General features: G+C 45.7%; 1 protein-coding gene across 1 annotated transcript in view; it reads left to right on the top strand.

The window, feature by feature from the left end:
- The window catches only part of NALCN (sodium leak channel, non-selective), a 2,843,734-nt gene that overhangs the window by 1,231,068 nt on the left and 1,593,198 nt on the right, over positions 1 to 19,468 (top strand). Inside the window, exons 10-11 of the mRNA XM_085622267.1 lie at positions 8,501 to 8,643; positions 8,741 to 8,845. Of these exons, the coding sequence (XP_085478393.1) occupies positions 8,501 to 8,643; positions 8,741 to 8,845 (248 nt within the window). The remainder of the gene's footprint in view (positions 1 to 8,500; positions 8,644 to 8,740; positions 8,846 to 19,468) is intronic.

Raw genomic sequence — 19,468 nt, 5'->3', positions numbered from 1 at the left:
TGACACACAGCAAGTCATCATTTGAGGCTATCAACCTGCAGGTAATTCCGGGCGCGGGAGTTATTTTAGTTCACAATAGAAGGGAGAGCACAAATGTGAACTGCACACAGACTTTGGGCCCAGCCATTGCAAGCTAGCCTTGCATTTACCACACAAGAACTTCAGGCACAACTCATCATTTAGCTTGACCATTTAGGGGTTTTCGGGGATCTGGCCTCATACCTGCTTCCATAATGCAGTTGCTACTGCACCCTTTATTGAATTACTACCCCCAGAGTAGGTGCATGACCTTGTAGACTTGCTCCACTGAGGAGGGAGGAGGTGATCCTGACCATGCTGGAGAGAAAAGAGAAGAATTGATACCTCACCAGAATATATATTTGAGAGACCAGTGCTAGAAGGAGTGTGGTGGGAAAAATGTGTATATGGTCCTTGTGTGAGAAATTGCATCAGGCTTTTTGAGGAGATGCAATGGTTTATAATTATTAGTTCCTTTTCTGCATCAGGGGCATAGGATTAAACTTTTGGAGAAAGTCATCCAGTCAGCTTTATATGACTGATTCTTAAATGGCAACAGTGGCGTAGTAAGGGCTGCAGTTGGCCCAGGGCGACCGAGTTTTGGGAGTGGCTGGCTCACCAACCCCACTCACCCCCCCAGTTCTTACCTTCAGCCATTGGGCGGCATGCACAGGATTCAGGCTCTTCAATTCCCCCGCCGCGGGCGGCAAAGGCAGGGACCGTCACGGGCAGCATAAAGCCTAGCTAAGCTACTTAGTGGCAAGACACACAATATAAGGTTTCCTGGAACTGCAATGAGGATGAAACCACTATAGATATTATGCATTAAACCATACCTGCAAATTGAGGATTGTCACCAGAGGGGTATAAAGGAACACTAAGTCTTCCCCCTTCAATTCAGGAACTCCGGTGTGCGATGATGTGCTGTTATGTTATTGATATCTCATAACTCTTGTATAAGTGCTAGTTTAAGGTTCTGGTGCCTCCATGACACTCATTTAGGGCCCCTGCCAGCCGAGTGGGTGCACTGGTCAATTCGGCCCCAGGCATAGGAGAGTCCTAATTACGACCGAATAGAACAGACATATGTCCTCTTGAATTGTACCAAGACATTATATGTTGATGTCTGGATAGTAATGCCATACCTGCATTTCCCTTGGCACCAAACTCATGCCAGTTCAACACCCAGCTGGTACCAGATCCTGGTTCCTACTGCTGCCTACTACAGTTATTAGGATCCTAGAGGTCTCAGGACACTGGAGATTTGTAAGGCAGGAGTGCACCAAAGCAACTCACTGGGTTCAGTCAAACCTCTGGCGAGCATCCTAAAACCAACTCAAAATATATGTTAAAGTCAAAGTAAATATTGAGGCTATTTTGGGATTAGTGCACGGTTCCCTTTACAAATCTCCAGTATTCTGCGACCTCTAGGCTGAAACCGGTCCTAGGATACTTGCTTCCAGTCCAGGGAGGACCTGGCCTGGCAGTTCGGGCTGGACTGTTCCCATGGGGCACAGGGTCAAGACTGATTTGCATATGGCTGGGTCCAAACTGGAGTGGCATGGTGAGCAAAAAAAATGGATTTAGGCCCAGATCTCTGTACTGGGGTGAATGTATGACATTGTTCTGCATTCTGTCCATCAACAGTTCTTTTTGCATTTGTCACCCTGAGTGAGACGGGTATGCTCAGACATGAGTCCCGTGCTCTCCATGCCACTGGAATCAAGCTATCCTGGCTGAAGAGGGGTGAAACCCTGAAACCAGTCCTAGGATGCTTGTTTCCAGTCCAGGGAGGGCCTGACCTGGCAGTTCGGGCTGGACTGTTCCCATGGGGCACAGGGTCAAGACTGATTTGCATATGGCTGGGTCCAAACTGGAATGACATGGTGAGCCAAAAAACAATGGATTTAGGCCCAGATCTCTGTACTGGGGTGAATGAATGACATTGTTCTGCGTTCTGTCCATCAACAGTTCTTTTTGCATTTGTCACCCCGAGTGGGACGGGTATGCTCAGACATGAGTCCCGTCCTCTCCATGCCACTGAAATCAAGCTATCCTGGCTGAAGAGGGGTGAAACCCGAAACCAGTCCTAGGATGCTTGTTTCCAGTCCAGGGAGGACCTGGCCTGGCAGTTCGGGCTGGACTGTTCCCATGGGGCACAGGGTCAAGACTGATTTGCATATGGCTGGGTCCAAACTGGAATGGCATGGTGAGCAAAAAAATGATGGATTTAGGCCCAGATCTCTGTACTGGGGTGCATGTATGACATTGTTCTGTATTCTGTCCATCAACAGTTCTTTTTGCATTTGTCACCCCGAGTGGGACGGGTATGCTCAGACGGGAGTCCCGTGCTCTCTATGCCACTGGAATCAAGCTATCCTGGCTGAAGAGGGGTGAAACCCTGAAACCGGTCCTAGGATGCTTGTTTCCAGTCCAGGAAGGACCTGGCCTGGCAGTTCGGGCTGGACTGTTCCCATGGGGCACAGGGTCAAGACTAATTTGCATATGGCTGGGTCCAAACTGGAATGGCATGGTGAGCAAAAAAACGATGGATTTAGGCCCAGAGCTCTGTACTGGGGTGAATGTATGACATTGTTCTACATTCTGTCCATCAACAGTTCTTTTTGCATTTGTCACCCTAAGTGGGACAGGTATGCTCAGACGTGAGTCCCGTGCTCTCCATGCCACTGGAATCAAGCTATCCTGGCTGAAGAGGGTTGAAACCCCGAAACCGGTCCTAGGATGCTTGTTTCCAGTCCAGGGAGGACCTGGCCTGGCAGTTCGGGCTGGACTGTTCCCATGGGGCACAGGGTCAAGACTGAATTGCATATGGCTGGGTCCAAACTGGAATAGCATAGTGAGCAAAAAAAAGATGGATTTAGGCCCAGATCTCTGTACTGGGGTGAATGTATGACATTGTTCTGCATTCTGTTCATCAACAGTTCTTTTTGCATTTGTCACCCCGAGTGGGACGGGTATGCTCAGACGTGAGTCCCGTGCTCTCCATGCCACTGGAATCAAGCTATCCTGGCTGAAGAGGGGTGAAACTCCGAAACCGGTCCTAGGATGCTTGTTTCCAGTCCAGGGAGGACTTGGCCTGGCAGTTCGGGCCGGACTGTTCCCATGGGGCACAGGGTCAAGACTGATTTGCATATGGCTGGGTCCAAACTGGAATGGCATGGTGAGCAAAAAAACGATGGCTTTAGGCCCAGATCTCTGTACTGGGGTGAATGTATGACATTGTTCTGCATTCTGTTCATCAACAGTTCTTTTTGCATTTGTCACCCCAAGTGGAACGGGAATGCTCAGACGTGAGTCCCGTGCTCTCCATGCCACTGAAATCAAGCTATCCTGGCTGAAGAGGGGTGAAACCCCGATACTGGTCCTAGGATGCTTGTTTCCAGTCCAGGGAGGACCTGGCCTGGCTGTTCGGGCTGGCCTGTTCCCATGGGGCACAGGGTCAAGATTGATTTACATATGACTGGGTCCAAACTGGAATGGCATGGTGAGCAAAAAAACGATGGATTAAGGCCCAGATCTCTGTACTGGGGTGAATGTATGACATTGTTCTGCATTCTGTACATCAAAAGTTATTTTTGTATTTATAACTATAGCAACATCATTGCAGCTTTTGGTAATACAAAAAAATGATAAAGTACAGGTGATAGAACAAAAACGTTCAACACATACAAAGAACAGGGACAATACAGATAGCAACAGTGCAAGCTTCCCTTTCTAACCGATTAGGTTCAACTGGAGAATGCATGCTGCAAGCTTGTCTCTTTCAAAGAACAGGTACAGATGTGGGTACAAAAGTGGAAAATCCCCTTCTTCATAGAACAGGGACAGTAGAGCAGCTGCAGTGCAAGGTTTCCCCCTCGCAGGACAGCTACAGCTCGACAACTTCAAAATCAGCTTCTATACCACAGAAGGCAGATGCAGCTCTAGCTTTCCTTCTCTGTAGATTATATTAGCATGACAACTGTAGTGCAGGCTACCATAGCTTAAAGACCATTTTTAGTAAATGTATGAGTGGCAAGTTGCTTACAAACTGATTCTTAATCCACTTAGGGCCCGGTAAAGAGTCTGGCAGTCCGTAAAGGGCCGGGTTAAGAGTCTAACTCATGGGGAACCACAGCGGCGGTCTCCCGACCACCCTATTAAAACTAGGGCAGTAGGACCACCATCCCCCCCCACAGCCGACAGGAAACTGCCGTTCCCTGCAGTATTGTGGTGGTCAGGAGGCCGCAATATGCTTGGCTGGACTGCCGCAATCCCGCCAAGCATATTACGAGTTTCCTCTCACACCAGCGGTGTAATGGAGGTTCCTCGTCCATAAACACTGTGGTGGAGAGGAAACAAAGGGGGACCATCAGGGCCCTTTGTGCCACCGCCACATGAGATGCACACAGGGGGGTACAACATGTGTACCCCTATGTGCATGCACCCTAATTCCTGCATGACATGGACTTTTCAGTCCATGCCTTGCAGAAACTGTTTTGGCATGCATATTTTCTGAGGGACTGCCATGGGAATGCCAAAACCCAGCCTGCCAGACACGAGAAAATTCCTAATCTGGCAGGCAGTCTGACCACGGCTTTAGTGGTGCAGCGGCAGGGTGGACATGGTGCTCCACTGCCAAAGTCGTATCGGGCCCTTGGTGTATAGGTGGATGGGTGAATGTGGGAGTGGTGTCACCACTCTAATACATATGACATTCCATGTCAGTACACATACTGTTACTCTCTTTCACTCCTTCTGCTTTCATTTGTAAGGCTCTCAGTGATGTTACTGTAGCATTCTGAAACTCCTTTTGCAGGGACACAGAGTCCTGCTCTCCCTGATGTAACTCCTGCTGTTTTCACATCCTTCAGTGTTGCTGCTGTCAAATCCTATATATCCTATTGCTGACATTCTCATGTGCATATGTTAAAGAACCTGAGATCTCCCAGGTTGGTGATTTTGCTATATGTATATGGAGACTTTCCTACTCATGGTGTGAAAGGAGCAGGGGCAAAAGGGCGTAGCCTATGCTACTCTTATATTGCCTCCCTCCATGCCTCCTTCTAGATTCTATATTTACTAACTCTCTATAACATTCTTCCCTTTCTCTTACTCTCCCTCTATATCCATTCTCTCTTTTCCTGCAGTTTCTCAGTTTTACTATATCTCTCTCAAGTTAATCTCTTCAGCTTTTGTTTACAGTAGCGGCTGCTACAGGACAGGAGTGGTGGGTGCAGCATTGTAATTGGTCTGAGCACTGTGTTTCGGTGCTCAGACTGGGGCTGGGATTCTTTGCATGTTCCTCACCAGGCTGTGTGATGCAGCCTGGTGGGGAACATACAAAGTGTGCATGACTGTTTGGCCGGCTCAAGAGGGCCAGCCAAGCTTTAACCCCTTCGCTGCTGCGGACATTCCGCTGCAGCGCTGGGGGGGGGCAGGGGGGCAGCGCGGTGGGCCTGTGCTCATGACGGAGCCGCTCCGTCATGAGCCACGGTTGAGCTGTGCTCATGACGGAACGGTTCCGTCATGACTCCGCCCATTTGCGTTGTCCCCCCGCACAGGCGGGGAAACAGCACCGCGTAGGCGGAGCGGCCGCCAACGGGCGTGTCATGACGGAACCGTTCCGTCATGAGCACACGGCAACCGTGGCTCATGACGGAACGGTTCCGTCATGAGCGGGGAAGGGGTTAATTCACACTTAAGGAGTGCAAACAACTTCCCCCCCCCGCTCTAGCCAGCCCTGCCCTGCGAGCCACTGACTTTAATAGGGAAAACAAATTATACTAACGATACTATTATTAGCATTTTATTTTCTCTTTTAAGCAGTGGGGCGACGCCCCTCCTTAGTGGAGGAGACGCCTCTGTTTGTTTATCTCTCTTCTCAGTCTTGTCTCATTTTCCTCTTGTTTTTCCTTCTCTGTCTCTCTCTTACTGGTTCCAAAACAACTCTCTTGGACATACTGTTTGACATACTCTTCTCATGATACCCACTCTCTGACCCCCTCTATGACTCACTTATCTCCTCTCCTTCTCTTGCCTATGTCTAGCTCCTTCTCCATCACCCATGGCCAGGCAAAGATGCCTGCCTTACAAGGTGAAGGGCATCCCCTAGTAGCGGCAGCCTAAGCATCTACATAATATTCTTTCCCACCCAAAACTGTTCCTGCCTTTTCTGTGTACTACACCATCGTCTCTTTCTCAAAACTCTTTTCTTGGTATATTTGTGTTTATTTACCCTCCTTCCTCTTCTTAAAAGTGCTCCCACACATTTCTGTTTTTCATCCTCTCGCTTTCCTTTCTCTCTCACATACTCTTACCCACCAGCCTCAGATTTTTCATTATCACAATCGTATCTCTGCATTCGCTGACACCCTGAACCTTAACCCTATCTTTCATTCTCATCAAGCTCACTGCAAACCCACTACCCTCTTCATGACCGTCTTCTCACTATGCTCTCGCATACCTTCCTCTTACTACTTTCTTTCATATTGTTTCTAGTTTTCGTTCCTTCTCTCACCCTTCTCTAATATTCCTCACGTGTCCCTCTGTGCTCCTCCTATTCTCACTCACATTCACTCTCATACCCGGCCGTGTGACAGAATGACTCCCTTTACACACACAAATAGCCTTCACTCTCAAACCCTCCTTTCCCTTACAAAGTCCTCTTACTTGCCCTTCTCACACCTTAAACTCATTTGCACTCCATCTCCTCTCGTTCATGTCCATCTCTTTCCTGTGTTTATCTTCTCACACACGTTTCGTTTTTCACTGTCTCACTTACATTGCTGTACACACGCCACAATGGCTGTGATTTCTGGCACTCCCTATAACCAGCACAATTGGTGAGTGATAATTTTTCATATTTACGCTGACTACACACTTTGGGAATGTCAACATCAGAAGCTATGCTGATGAATTCTAAAGAGAAATCCTATGCTGTATTGCATGCCTAAACCAATGCTGTGATGACTTTGATAGATACGTTTTTATTGCACAATTACTTAAAATAATTGCAAGTGGTTACATAAAAGGACAATTAAAAAACACCTTTTGTCGTTTTATAAAAACATATATCAATTTATAATCCTTTTACTCGTAAAATGTGATGACTTTGACATGAAACATGGAAATTTAGTGGTGAGAAGAAGCAAAACTATTGTCTGGGGCCATTTGCAATTTGCTAGACCATGTGCGATTCTTCGGTTTCCAATGTATGAAGCAGGAACTTTAACCTATGAGGTCTGTGTCATTAGGAGCAGCCCAGCCACCTCCATAGTAACTACGCTCAAGCCTGGAACATAATGCCAAACTCTTTGAAATAGTTTTAATTGGACACGCACTGGGTGTTGGGGATCCCACCATCGGTTTTGCAGCAGTTGGTTCACGGCCTGCATTGGTAACCAAAAGCAGCCCTGACAAGAAATGTTCAAACCAGTACCGGCTGAAATGACCAAATCAGACCCATTCCCTTCCCCTGTCTTCCTTTCCAATCTCACTCCCTGTGTTTGACTTTCTCTCAGTGCTTAATTTGAGCCGGTGGTTTCCGGTGATCTGCACCAGTACTTAATTGGCAGTACGGGCACTTATGACAGTCTGCCACATGGTGGACTGTTTGTTTGATGTAGAGTGATCACAACAACAGTTGTTTACTAATTCAATATACCTTAAATATGACTATTACCTGCCACCCATGCTAATCTTATAGATTTGGAGGCCTGAAAAAGTCCGAATTGTCACTCTTCTAGGAGTGCGATGGTTGTAGCTGGTTTGGTACTATCATTGGCAGTGCTGGCAGGTCAAATGGGTGATGTAGGCTGCAGTGGCCCTCCCGAGGAGGGCCCTGGCACTTTTTTTTTTTTTACAAATTAAGCCCTGCTTTACCTCTTTTTTTGGCCAGCTGTGCTTGCTGCCATACACCCCAAAGCTGCAGACAGAGGCAGCGGCCAATGACCTTCAAACCTGGCCTGTAATGGCTCCAGCCCCCAGGCAAATGCCCCACGGAATAAAGGACCAACTTGGGCCTGTCCGTTCAAAATGCTGAGACCGCCACTGCACCGGTGTCTTTGTTGCAAACTAGGACCACATTGTACGCGGACTCAACTGGTAGAAGTTCCAGGGTATGTCCCAAACAACCCTAAGTGACACAAGTTACACAACCTCCCCTCCTCCCTTTTATATTACAATGGGGCTTGCGACGAATAAAATGCAAGCCGGCAAGGGAGCTTCACCTTCTTTTAATTTTCACAACAGTAAATGCATTAAATCACATTTTCAAATAAGCCAGTGTGCACGGTAAAATATATATATGCGGAATTGTTAAAAGGCTGGAATCTATTGGTGTAGAGTTGGATGTGTAAAAACATAATAACCTCCTATCGTTTGGGGAGTATTAGAGTAAAACGGAGGAGAGATTTCTTGAATAAGCATAGTCGTGAAAATGCTGCTGTTCTCAGACTGGGTTTCTCTTTCCCTTTTGCAGGCACGAGCATCTTTACGGTGTACGAGGCGGCATCGCAGGAAGGCTGGGTGTTCCTCATGTACCGAGCCATCGACAGCTTCCCACGGTGGCGTTCCTACTTCTACTTCATCACCTTGATTTTCTTCCTCGCCTGGCTCGTGAAGGTAACTCGGAGCTCGGTGCTGTTCGCGTAGGCCTTGCTCTGACGCTGTTCCCTTTCTTTCGTGCACTAAGATTTCTCAACTCTATGCTCTCTTCTAGAATGTCTTCATTGCTGTCATCATCGAGACGTTTGCAGAGATCCGAGTGCAGTTCCAGCAGATGTGGGGCTCCAGGAGCAGCACGACATCGACAGCTACCACACAGGTACTGCCCCTGCAGTCCAAGCTACGCCCATGGCAACCTTGATGGGAAACTTTGGGGCAGCTTTACAAGCCCCTTGCGACACTTTTGCGCCGCCGTTGCGTCATTTTTGTGAAGCAGCAGCGGCGTGAGGAATGCACCACGTCGTGACACATTTACAACGTGACGCATCTGGGGAGATGCGTCACGTTATACCTGCGTCAGGTATAATGTATGCAGGGTGGGTGTTCCCCCACAGGAAATCCTCGTAAAAGTGACGCAGTGACACTGCGCCACTTATTCGACGCCACTGCGTCAAAACCTTACGCCTGCTTGAAATCGGCGTAAGGAGTGACGCAGCACTATAGGTATAGGCCTTCCTGAGGATTGCTGGAGTCGCGTCGTGCTTGCGACACGCCTCCAGCAATGTGTGACCTTTGCTCCAACAGATACGTGATGCATCTGTCAATCCTTGCGCCATGGTGCATCGCATTGTAAATGCAACGAAACCATGGTGGCGCAAGGGTTTTTTGCGCGACACAACGAAACTGACGCATCTGTGCTATAATACCGAGATGCATCAGTTTCTTAGAAATCTGCACCTAAGAGGTTTGGGCTGCCATTTTGGGGGTGGATGACTTTGGAAGACTGCTGCACAGTGGCATGCAACCGGGCAAGGCTCATAAATGCAGGTGCTCCTGATTGAGATGGTAGACTTTCTTGGGTGTTCCCAATTGTTGGCATGTTGTTCATGTCTCCTGTATTCTATTCTACAGTACAAATTGTTTATTTTCTGTCTTTGAAAACATTCCCATTGGTTACATGTCTTTAATTGGCAGCGATGAGACTCTCAACTGCATATCCATGTGCAACACGCTTACACCCCAAAACATTATTTTTAATTTCACATGTTTTGACAGACAGCAGTGCTTGCCAATTCGGTGGCCTTCTTTTCAATTTAGGTTCTTGTGCGCCAACTGATGTGTGAGGTTCTGGGTTTAACCAACACCGTCTCACTGGGGGAGAATGGGACATTCAACCTTCCAATGGCCTGCGTAAGTGGCATGGATTAGACTGAACCTAGAGGGAGAATTTTTACTCAGATGTGTTGCATGGGAGCTGGAGGAGCTGATCTTGCCTGGGATTTAAAACTATGTCAAAGGTTTTGGCTATGGCTGCTTTGCAAGGTGGTAGTGGGAGGCAGATTGTAAGGCTGTTACTGACCTTCATGTAACCTGTGCATGATACTGTGTTTTTTTGTGCACTTTTCGGTCCGAGTAACGATGAGCGTGTATGCTCGAGAATCTATGTTCAATTCGGACGCCATTAGACACATTCTTATGGCTTGTTATTGTGATGAAGACGGACAAGCCAGAAAAGCCTGAGCGGATGCATACAGCGAAAGGCCACCATCTTGGAATAGGCAAAAATTGAGTCTTGTGAATGTTATAAAACTATTTCCACAAATGAAATGTACCCAATAGCCTTGATTTTATTTCTATTTGTGGTGAGGTAGAATTACTACAACTACCTCTGTCTGGCATTCTATTGTAATGTCATATTGTAAGAGTGGAGGATGTTGTGCTCTTTTGAATGGCCTAAGTGGGTGTGAGTCTTCACTTGCAGAGTTTGTTATTCTTCAGGCTCTTTTCTAGGGTATGTTGGTCCTGAACTAGGTTCTAATAGAATAGAATGCCTGTATCCATGGTTTCCTCATTCCTTGCCTTCCTGCATATGGGACAAACCTATCTTCTTCCTGTTTGTGGGCGGAAACGCGTCTCTTTTTGGTAGTACTGAACATTTGTTGAAAAAAAGGAGCTGCTGCTCTGTGCAGTGGTGAATATTTCACAAGACAGCAGTCGATGGGTTTAAATATTTGGTATACTATGCATTATGTATTTGGTTTACCGTGCATTATGTATACTATGCATTATGTAGGATTCTGTCCAACCTGTTTTCGTGGGAAGGGTTATTGATAGTCCGTGTTTCGGGCCCATACCTGGTGAGTGTGGTTACACAAATAACCTTAGAATAACTCAGTGACCCAGCTGCTACCGATTGACAGCTGATCTATCCTGAGCTTTCTTGGGAAATTTACTGCCTGCTCACATTGTCTCGTCTTGCACTCGAGTTCCACAGAAACATTGAATATTAGTTTTATAGCAGATTTCCACTTTATTGTATTGATTTTGGTTTAGAAATGCCGTGTCTGCGCAGATCAACAGTGGTAGTGCAGAAACATTTTTTGAAAAATCGGTATATATAGAAGCCACAGTTTATTTATGCATTTATTACGACCCCTCATCTTCAAATTGTACTTAAACATTAATAATGCAGTAGATGAACCGATTTACTTTTAATGTAGCCTAAATATTATAGTTTTGCTTTTCTCCTCAAATGCCCATTTACCACCTCCCTTTAGCAACTTCCATCTTTGATCTGCTCTCGCATCCTTGTAATCTTACAAAGGAACACAATATATGAACTTAATAACTGGGGTAAAAAATGCTAAATTTAACATGACGTGCCTTTTGGGAAATTTAAAGTCTGCTCTGCCTGTCCATTTCAAGGTGAGAGTCTTCTCCTGTAATACATAGCATACTCGCTCTCGCAGAAGATAAAATAAATGTTATTTTCTATTTTAATTGGAAAAAAAGCATACCAACAACCTTGTCCTAAAAATAAATGCAAGAAAAAAAAATATAAAAAAAAATAAAGATTTTTTAGTAACCCTGTCTCACATATTTATGGGATAACGCCCACTTTCTCAGAGACAGTTTCACCCAGCAGCGTGGTGCATGCCTTGTTCGCACTACTGTAAAGCTGTTATCCACTGCTTGGGAGCCAGGTCTTCAAATATGATCACATATATATGAAAACTGAGATGCAGGATTACTGTACTCAGGTTTTGTTATCTGTCCAAAAGTAGGCTTCTCTGCAGGGCTCAAGATGCACGAAACTGGTGTGAGGTTGCGATAAGGAGACATTACTGGTAGGCTTTAGGAAATGAGAGATTAGGATATTTCTATTATAAATACATTTTTTTTTTAAAACACCCGAATGGCTTGCTGGAGTAACGTGGATGTGCTTTCCTCTACTGGTGCTGGGAGATGATATATCACTCTTGCTGCGGGAAGCCATGAATGGAAAGAAAAGGGCTTTGCATGTGATTTGACTTGTTGGCATGCCCAGTACATTTCTCCCTTTGAATTTGAGATATATTAGCTCCAGAGTAAATACCTCACTTAGACATGGCAACTTTTTTTCGGATGGAACTCTGTGTGAGAGCAAGATGGGCTGAAAGACGCTAGAAAATCCACATTCCGGCCAAGGTCTCCACTGAAAACAATGGAAATGTAGTTATAGTCATGTATCCAACTGTAGGATTAATGGAGCTCTTCCTACTGTAAACAAGCAGATGGAGCACTCCGGAAGGAACAGGATTTTCTGGACTACTGTCAGACTACTGTCAGGGTGTGTAGTTGGAAGGGTGTGGGTGTAGTTTGTTTTGTGTGGAGGAACACAACTAAGGGCTCTGTCAGGTTGTTGAGGACCTAGAAAGGGAAGAGGGACTATGGTACATTCCCCTATGTTTCAGTTCAGATGTAGCTTGTTTTTTTAAAGTAATCTAACATTTGAGAGTGTCCTTAGAACTTATTTCAGCAGAAGTTGTAAGTTTTGAGTGAATCTGGAGGGTGTAATGCAAAGTGCAATAGAGAAGACATAATAACTATTGTGTGTGCATATGACACTAGCTAGGCTATTTCTAGCACGGTAGTGTTAAAGCTTGCAGGAACTGGTAGAGGGTGGACTACTCCTGTTTTTATGGATGCCTTGAACTGTGATGCTTGATTTGTGATAGTGGGTGCAGTTGGTCAGGCACCAAATTTATTTTTGAGGACTATGGCAGGTTTTTCAGCATCAGACTTTGTCCCACGACCATAGAGAGGCGGGAAACGCAAGAAGCACTTGCAAAGCCACTAGGTCCCGCCTATGCAAGAGCTATTGGCTTTCCCATTATGTTTTAGCAATGTTGTACACCAGAGTGGCTGCTTTTCAGCATGGCTGAAGGTTAGCAGGGTAAAGGAGAGTGGCGTGGAGTGGAGTTTCATAAAGTGGAGTAGAGTGGAGTGTTATGGAGTGGAGTAGAGTGGTGTACAGTAGAGTTGAGTGGAATGGAGAGGAGAGGAGAAGTGGAGTGTCATGGAGTAGCGTACAGTGTTGTGGAGTGTCGTGGAGGGAGTAGAGTGTCGTAGTGTGGAAGGGCGTAGAGTTGAGTGGCATAGAGTGGAGTACAGTGTCAAGTTGAGTAGAATGTCATAGAGAGGAGTGGCATAGTCTCATGGAGGGGTGTAAACCAGAAGGGAGTGGCATAGATTGTGTTGTGTATAGTGGAGTAGATAGTGCTGTAGAGTGGAATGCTAGAGCGGAATAGATTGTCATTGAGTGGAGTGCAGTAGAGTGGAGTAGTGTGTCACAGAATAGAGTAGAGTAAACTGGCATGGAGGATGCTAGGTATATTTAGGTTCCCTCTAATTAGGGTTGCATCGCAGGAGTAGGCATTTTATTGTCATGTATTTTATATACTTGCCTGTATTAATGATTATAGCAAAATGGTAGAAATCTACCATCGTTTTACTTTCTTAGTGCTTCTAATCATTTATATCTGTTACTGTCTAATGGTTGTTTCAGCACACCTATTTTACACTAGAGTAACAACTGTTCAATCAATGCTTATTGAAAAACGTCCATACCGTTTATTCTGTTTCTCTCTGAGACTAAGTGAGCACGAGTGACTGAGCAAAAAGTAGTACACTGTTTCCACGATCCTGAGGGATCAGGGTTGTCATGTTGGATAGTTTCTAAGAACTATTCTCTCCTTGGTAAGAGGAGTTTCTAGTGGCACTGTGAACTAGCTGGTACACAGGGCAACATACCCTGTTGGGGTGTCTAGAATCAGTCTGACACCAACCGTACAGTGTGTGTTGTCTAAACGTGCTGATCCTTTATAGGTTTTTTAGGAACTATACGACAATAGAGTGGCGAATCATGGAGTGGAGTGTCGTGGACTGCGGTAGAGTGGAGCAGAGTGGCTTAGAGTGATGTGGTGTAAAGTACAGTGATGCAAATTAGATTGGCGTAGAGTTCAAGGGCGTAGAGTGCATTGGTTTTGAGTAAAGTGGTATGGAGTGCATTGATGTAGAGTGCAGTGACATAGAGTAGAGTAGAGTGCAGTGGCATAGAGTAGAGCAGTGCAGAGTAGATTGCAGTTGTGTAGAGTGCAATGGCATATAGAGCAGTGGTGCAGAGTGGAGTAGAGTGGTGTACATTGAAGTGGCATAGAGTGGAGTGGTGCAGGGTAGAGTGGAGTAGTGCAGGCTATAGTGCAGTCGCATAGAGTAGAGTGGCATAAAGTGTAGTGGCATTGGGTGTAGTGGCATAGAGTGCGGTGTGTAGAGTTCAGTAGAGTGGCATTGAGGTGAGTGGTGCAAAGTACATTGCAGTGGCATAGAGTGCAGTGGTATAGAGTGCAGTCATGCAGAGTAGAGTGTCAGATTGCAGGGTAGTAGAATGCAGGATTTTAGAGTGCAGGGCTGTTGAGTGCAGGGTTGTGGAGTGGTGCAGAGTAGAGTACTGCAGAGTAGAATGGTGCAGAGTAGAGTGGTGCAGAGTAGAGCAGTGCAGAAAGCATTGATGTAGTGTACAGTTGTGCAGAGTAGAACAGTGTGGCATAGAGTGCAGTGACATAGAGTGCAGTGGCATACATTGCAGTGGCATAGAGTAGAATGTTGTAGAGTATAGTGGCTTAAAGTGTTGTGGTGCAATGTAGTTGGCATAGGTGCAGTGACATAGGGTGCATTGGTTTTGAGTAAAATGGTGTAGAGTGCAGTGGTTTAGAGTAGAGTAGCGTAGTGTAGAATGCAGTGGCGTAAAATGGTGCAGCATAGAGTGCAGTGGCATAACGTGGAGTGGCTCAGAGTCGAGTAAAGGGGCATAAAGTGCAGTGGCATAGAGTAGATTGTTTCAGAGTAGAGTGAAGTGGAGTGGTGCAGGGTAGAGTGTACTGGCATAGGAGTAGTGGCATAGAGCAAAGTGGTATAGAATAGAGTGGCACAGCGTTGATTGCAGTGGCTTAGAGTGGAGTGGCACAGGGTAGAGTAGAGTTGAGTACAGTGCAGTAACATAGAGTACAGTGGTGAAGAGTAGATTGTTTCAGAGTAGAGTAAAGTGGCGTACAATGAAGTGGTGTAGAGTAGAGGGGAGTGGTATAGAGTACATGCATAGAGTGCATTGGTGTAGAGTAAAGTGTTACAGAGTGGAGTGGTGTAGAGTGCAGTGGCAAAGAGTTCAGTGGTGCATAGCAGAGTGGGGCAGAGTGCACTGGCATAGAGTAGAGTGTGCAGAGTAGAGACGCGTAGAGTGAAGTGGCATAGAATGCAGTGTCAGAGTTCAGTGGTGTACAGTAGATTAGAGTGTTGTAGAGTGCATTGGCATACAGTGCCGTAGAGTGGTGCAGAGTAGAGTGGCATTGAGTTCAGAGGCAAAGAGTGGAGTGCTGCAGAATAGAGTTTTGTAGAGTGAGTGGCATAGAGTGCATTTGTGTAGAGTGTGGTGGTGTGCAGTGGCACAGAGTAAAGTGACATAGAGTGCAATGGTGTAGTATAGAGTGGCATATTGTGCAGTAGCATAGAGTAGCATATAGTGGTGACAGTGCACTGCTGCAGAGTAGATTGGGAAAGAGTGCAGTGGTGGAGAGTGTATTGGTTTTGAGTAAAGTGGTGTAGAATGTAGTGGCATAGAGTGCAGAGGTGTAGAGTGCAGCAACATATAGTGCAGTGGTGTAGAGTGCAGTGGCGTACAATGCAGTGGTGTGGTGTGGAGAAGCATAGAGTGGAGTGGCACAAAGCGGAATGGAGTGGCATAGACAACAGTGGCATAGAGTAGATTGTTTCAGAGTAGAGTGAGGTGGTGTAGAGTGCAGTGGTATAGATTTAGCGTCATAGAGTGCAGTTGTGCAGAGTAGATATGAGTGGCGCAGAGTGGATTGGAGTAGAGTGGAGTGGCGTAGGTGGAGCGATAAAGAGTTCAGTGAAGTAAAGTTCAGTGGCATAGAGTATCATAAAGTAGAGTGGAAGAGAGTACAGTGTTGCAGAGTATACTGTCATAGAGTGCAGTGGTGTATAGCAGAGTGGCGTGGAGTGCATTAGCATAGAGGCTGTTGTGTGAAGTAGAGTGGCGAAGAGTACAGTGTCACAGAGTAGTGTGGCGTAGAGTGTAGTGGCACAGAGTATAGTGCAGTGGTGCCGAGTGGAGTGGCATAGAGAGCAGTGTTGTAGTGTGCAGTGGTCCTAAGTAGAATAGAGTGGCATAGAGTGCAGTAACACACAGTAGAGCAGAGTGAGGTAGAGTGCAGTGGCATAAAGTGGCATAAAGTGCAATGGTGCAGACTAGAATGGCATAGAGTGTGTTTGTTCTGAGTAAAGCGGTGTAGAGTACATTGGCATAGAGTGTGGTGTTGTAGAGTGGAGTGGCGCTGAGTGCAGTGGTGCAGAGGGCAGTTGTGTAGAGTAAATTATTTCAGAGTAGAGTGCAGTGGTGCAGGGTAGTTTAGGAGGGGATTGGCATAGAGTGCACTGACGTACAGTGGAGCGGTAGAGAGTAGAGTGCATGGCGTAGAGTGCATTGACATGGAGTGCAGTGTTGCAGAGTAGAGTGGCATACAGACGAGTGGAATGGCGCAGAGTGGTGTTGAGTGCAGTGGCAAAGAATGCAGTGATGCATAGTAAAGTAGTGTGGGTTAGAGTTCATTGGCATAGAGTAGAGTGGAGTGGTGTAAACTAGTGAGGTGCAGAATGGAGTGGTGCAGAGAAAAGCGCACTGACACAGTGTGGAGTGTAGTGGTGTAGTGTGGAGTGGTACAGAGTAGAGTGCAGTGGTGTGGAATGCTACAGAGTAGAGTGGAGTGGGGTAGTCTGGAGTATGCATGGCATGGACGCATACTGCCATTACAGACAACACATCTTCAGTTAAAATGACTATTACATTTGCACTCGCATAACCATTTACTGCTAAATGTATATAGTGCACAAACAATAATGTGTGGACATGTCATCACCCAATGTATGAATTTGACCATAAGCACAGTTCATTTACAGATTTTTGCGATGTGCCAGAAAAAAAAAACATTTTAAGCCTTCCTCAAGCAGCCCTCAGTAGACAGCATGAGTGTCACATAAATCCTCTCACTTTAAAGTCAGAGAAATCAAAATAAACACCATGCTTCCTGGAAGACAGCCTGACATTTGACCTCTGTCTTTGAATGCACAGCAAATGCTAAAAGATAAGAACCAGATTTAAAGGTCTGTTTACAGAATGTGAGTTTGTGGAAGAATACAGTAAATGAGGTTTTGGCAATGGGAGGTACAAACTCGAGCTGGACTGCCTAAAGCAAATAAAGGCATCTAATACAAAGCTAGAACATGTGAGCTACAAACCACAAAGCCAATGGTAAGCAAAGAGTGGAATGCATTCCTAGGCAAACTTTCTGAATGTTCCCAAAATGTCTTTACCAAACCAAACAGCTGCACTGTATGGTAGGCAGAGACCTAGAAAGAGTAAGAGAAAGATAAGAAAACAGTCCAAAAGGGCAAAATCAGGAATGAAAAAGAATATTGAAAAATGGGATAAAGAGAAAGGATCTGTAGGTAAAATGGAGAAAGAGACATGTGGTGGAATCAAGACTAGGCAGCCTTGGTACTCGACACCAAAATACCCCGGCACCCTACTGCACTGCAGAAATGATGGAAGGATATATGTGAAGAAAATACATTTTGCAGTGGATGATGGTTGCACACAGACTGGCTACTGAGTCTCACTCGATTTTCAGTTTCACCTGGACTTTCTCCACTGTCAATGTGACTGTTGTGAGTGCAAGACAGGGATCTTTATAATGACCATAATGAGAACATACCAAAATTGCCTCATACAAAAGACATAGACCCTAAAAAGATTCAAAGCCAAACACTCTACTCCACTCTACGTCACTCCACTAAGCTTCACCTCACTCTACGGTAATCCACTTTATTCCACTCCACTACACCCTACACTACTATGCTCTGGACTATTCCCCTGTACAACACTCCACTCTACGTTACTCTACTCTATGCTATTCCACTTTATGTCACACCACTCTACGTCACTACACTATACTTCAGTAAATGCAACATTATTGTCAACATTATTCCACTCTACACCACTCAACTGGATGCTACTGCACTGTATGCCAGTCCTCTCTACGTCATTACACTGTATGCTATTCCATTGTATGCCACTCCACTCCAGTCTACTATATGACACACTATTCCAGTCTATGCCACTTCACAGTATGCTATTACACTGCATGGCACTACAGTCTACCCCGCTACACTCTATTCCGGTTCACTCTATGTTATTCCACTCTAAACACTCCCTTATACTTAACTCCACTGAGAGCCACTCTGCTGCATACAACTCTAGTCTATACCACACCACTCTATTCCATTTCAAAGTACGCTTCTCCACTGTACGCCCCTTCACTATGCGCTATTCCATTTTACATCTTCTACATCACTCCACTCTATGCCACTCCATTGTACCCCACTCCAGTGTACGCTATCCCAATATACGCCACTCCACTCTATGCCACTCCAATCTATGTCACCCCACTCTACACTATTCAGATTTACGCCACTACTCTGTGCTTCCCTCCACTCTACATCAGTCCACTCTACACCACTCCGCTGTAAGCCATTACATTCTATGCCATTCCACAACACACCACTTTATTCTATGCTAATCCACTGTACACCACTCTGCTCTATGCTACTCCACCCTACATCACTCCACTATATGCCACTTGACTCTAAGCTACTCCTCTGTACACCACTCCAATATATGCTAATACGCTGTACGCCACTACACTCTACTGCACTCCACTCTACACCACTACGCTCTAAACCACTTCACTGTAAGTTATTACATTCTGTGCCATTTCATTCTATGACACTGCAGTGCACACCACCACACAGCACGCCCCTTCACTGTTCCCTACTCCACTCTACCCTATTCCACTCTACTCATCTCCCCTCTATGACACTACACTTTGTGTTATTCCACTCTATGCCACTCTAGTGCACACCACTTTACCTGTACTTTATTCCACTATATGCCACTCCATTCTATGCTACTCCCCTTTACACAACTTCAGTGCATGTCACTCTCCTCTACAGCCTTCCACTGTACGGTATAACACTGTATACCACTCCACTCTAAGCCACTCCACTCTACGCCACTCCAAATTATGCCCCTCCATTGTACACTACTAGAATTCTTTACACTACACTACGTTATTCCACTGTACAACACTCCATTCTTTGCAACTCCAATCTACTCTATTCCACTGTATTGTAAATTGTAATTGTATATTGTATTTATATATCGCTTACTATCCCTGGTGAGGCATTGAAGCGCTACTTCAGAATCCAAAATTAGAGGTTTATAATATATTAGAAATAGGTGTTTCTTTTCTTGTGCATTAGTTCTGTTAGGTTTGTGCTCTTAATTTTTTGTGTGTGTTTAGTAGAGTTCAGAGTAGGGAGAGAATGAAGG

Source organism: Triturus cristatus, chromosome 8, assembly GCF_964204655.1.
Source record: "Triturus cristatus chromosome 8, aTriCri1.1, whole genome shotgun sequence".
Lineage (NCBI taxonomy): Eukaryota > Metazoa > Chordata > Amphibia > Caudata > Salamandridae > Triturus > Triturus cristatus.
This window is presented reverse-complemented; position numbering and strand designations above follow the sequence as displayed.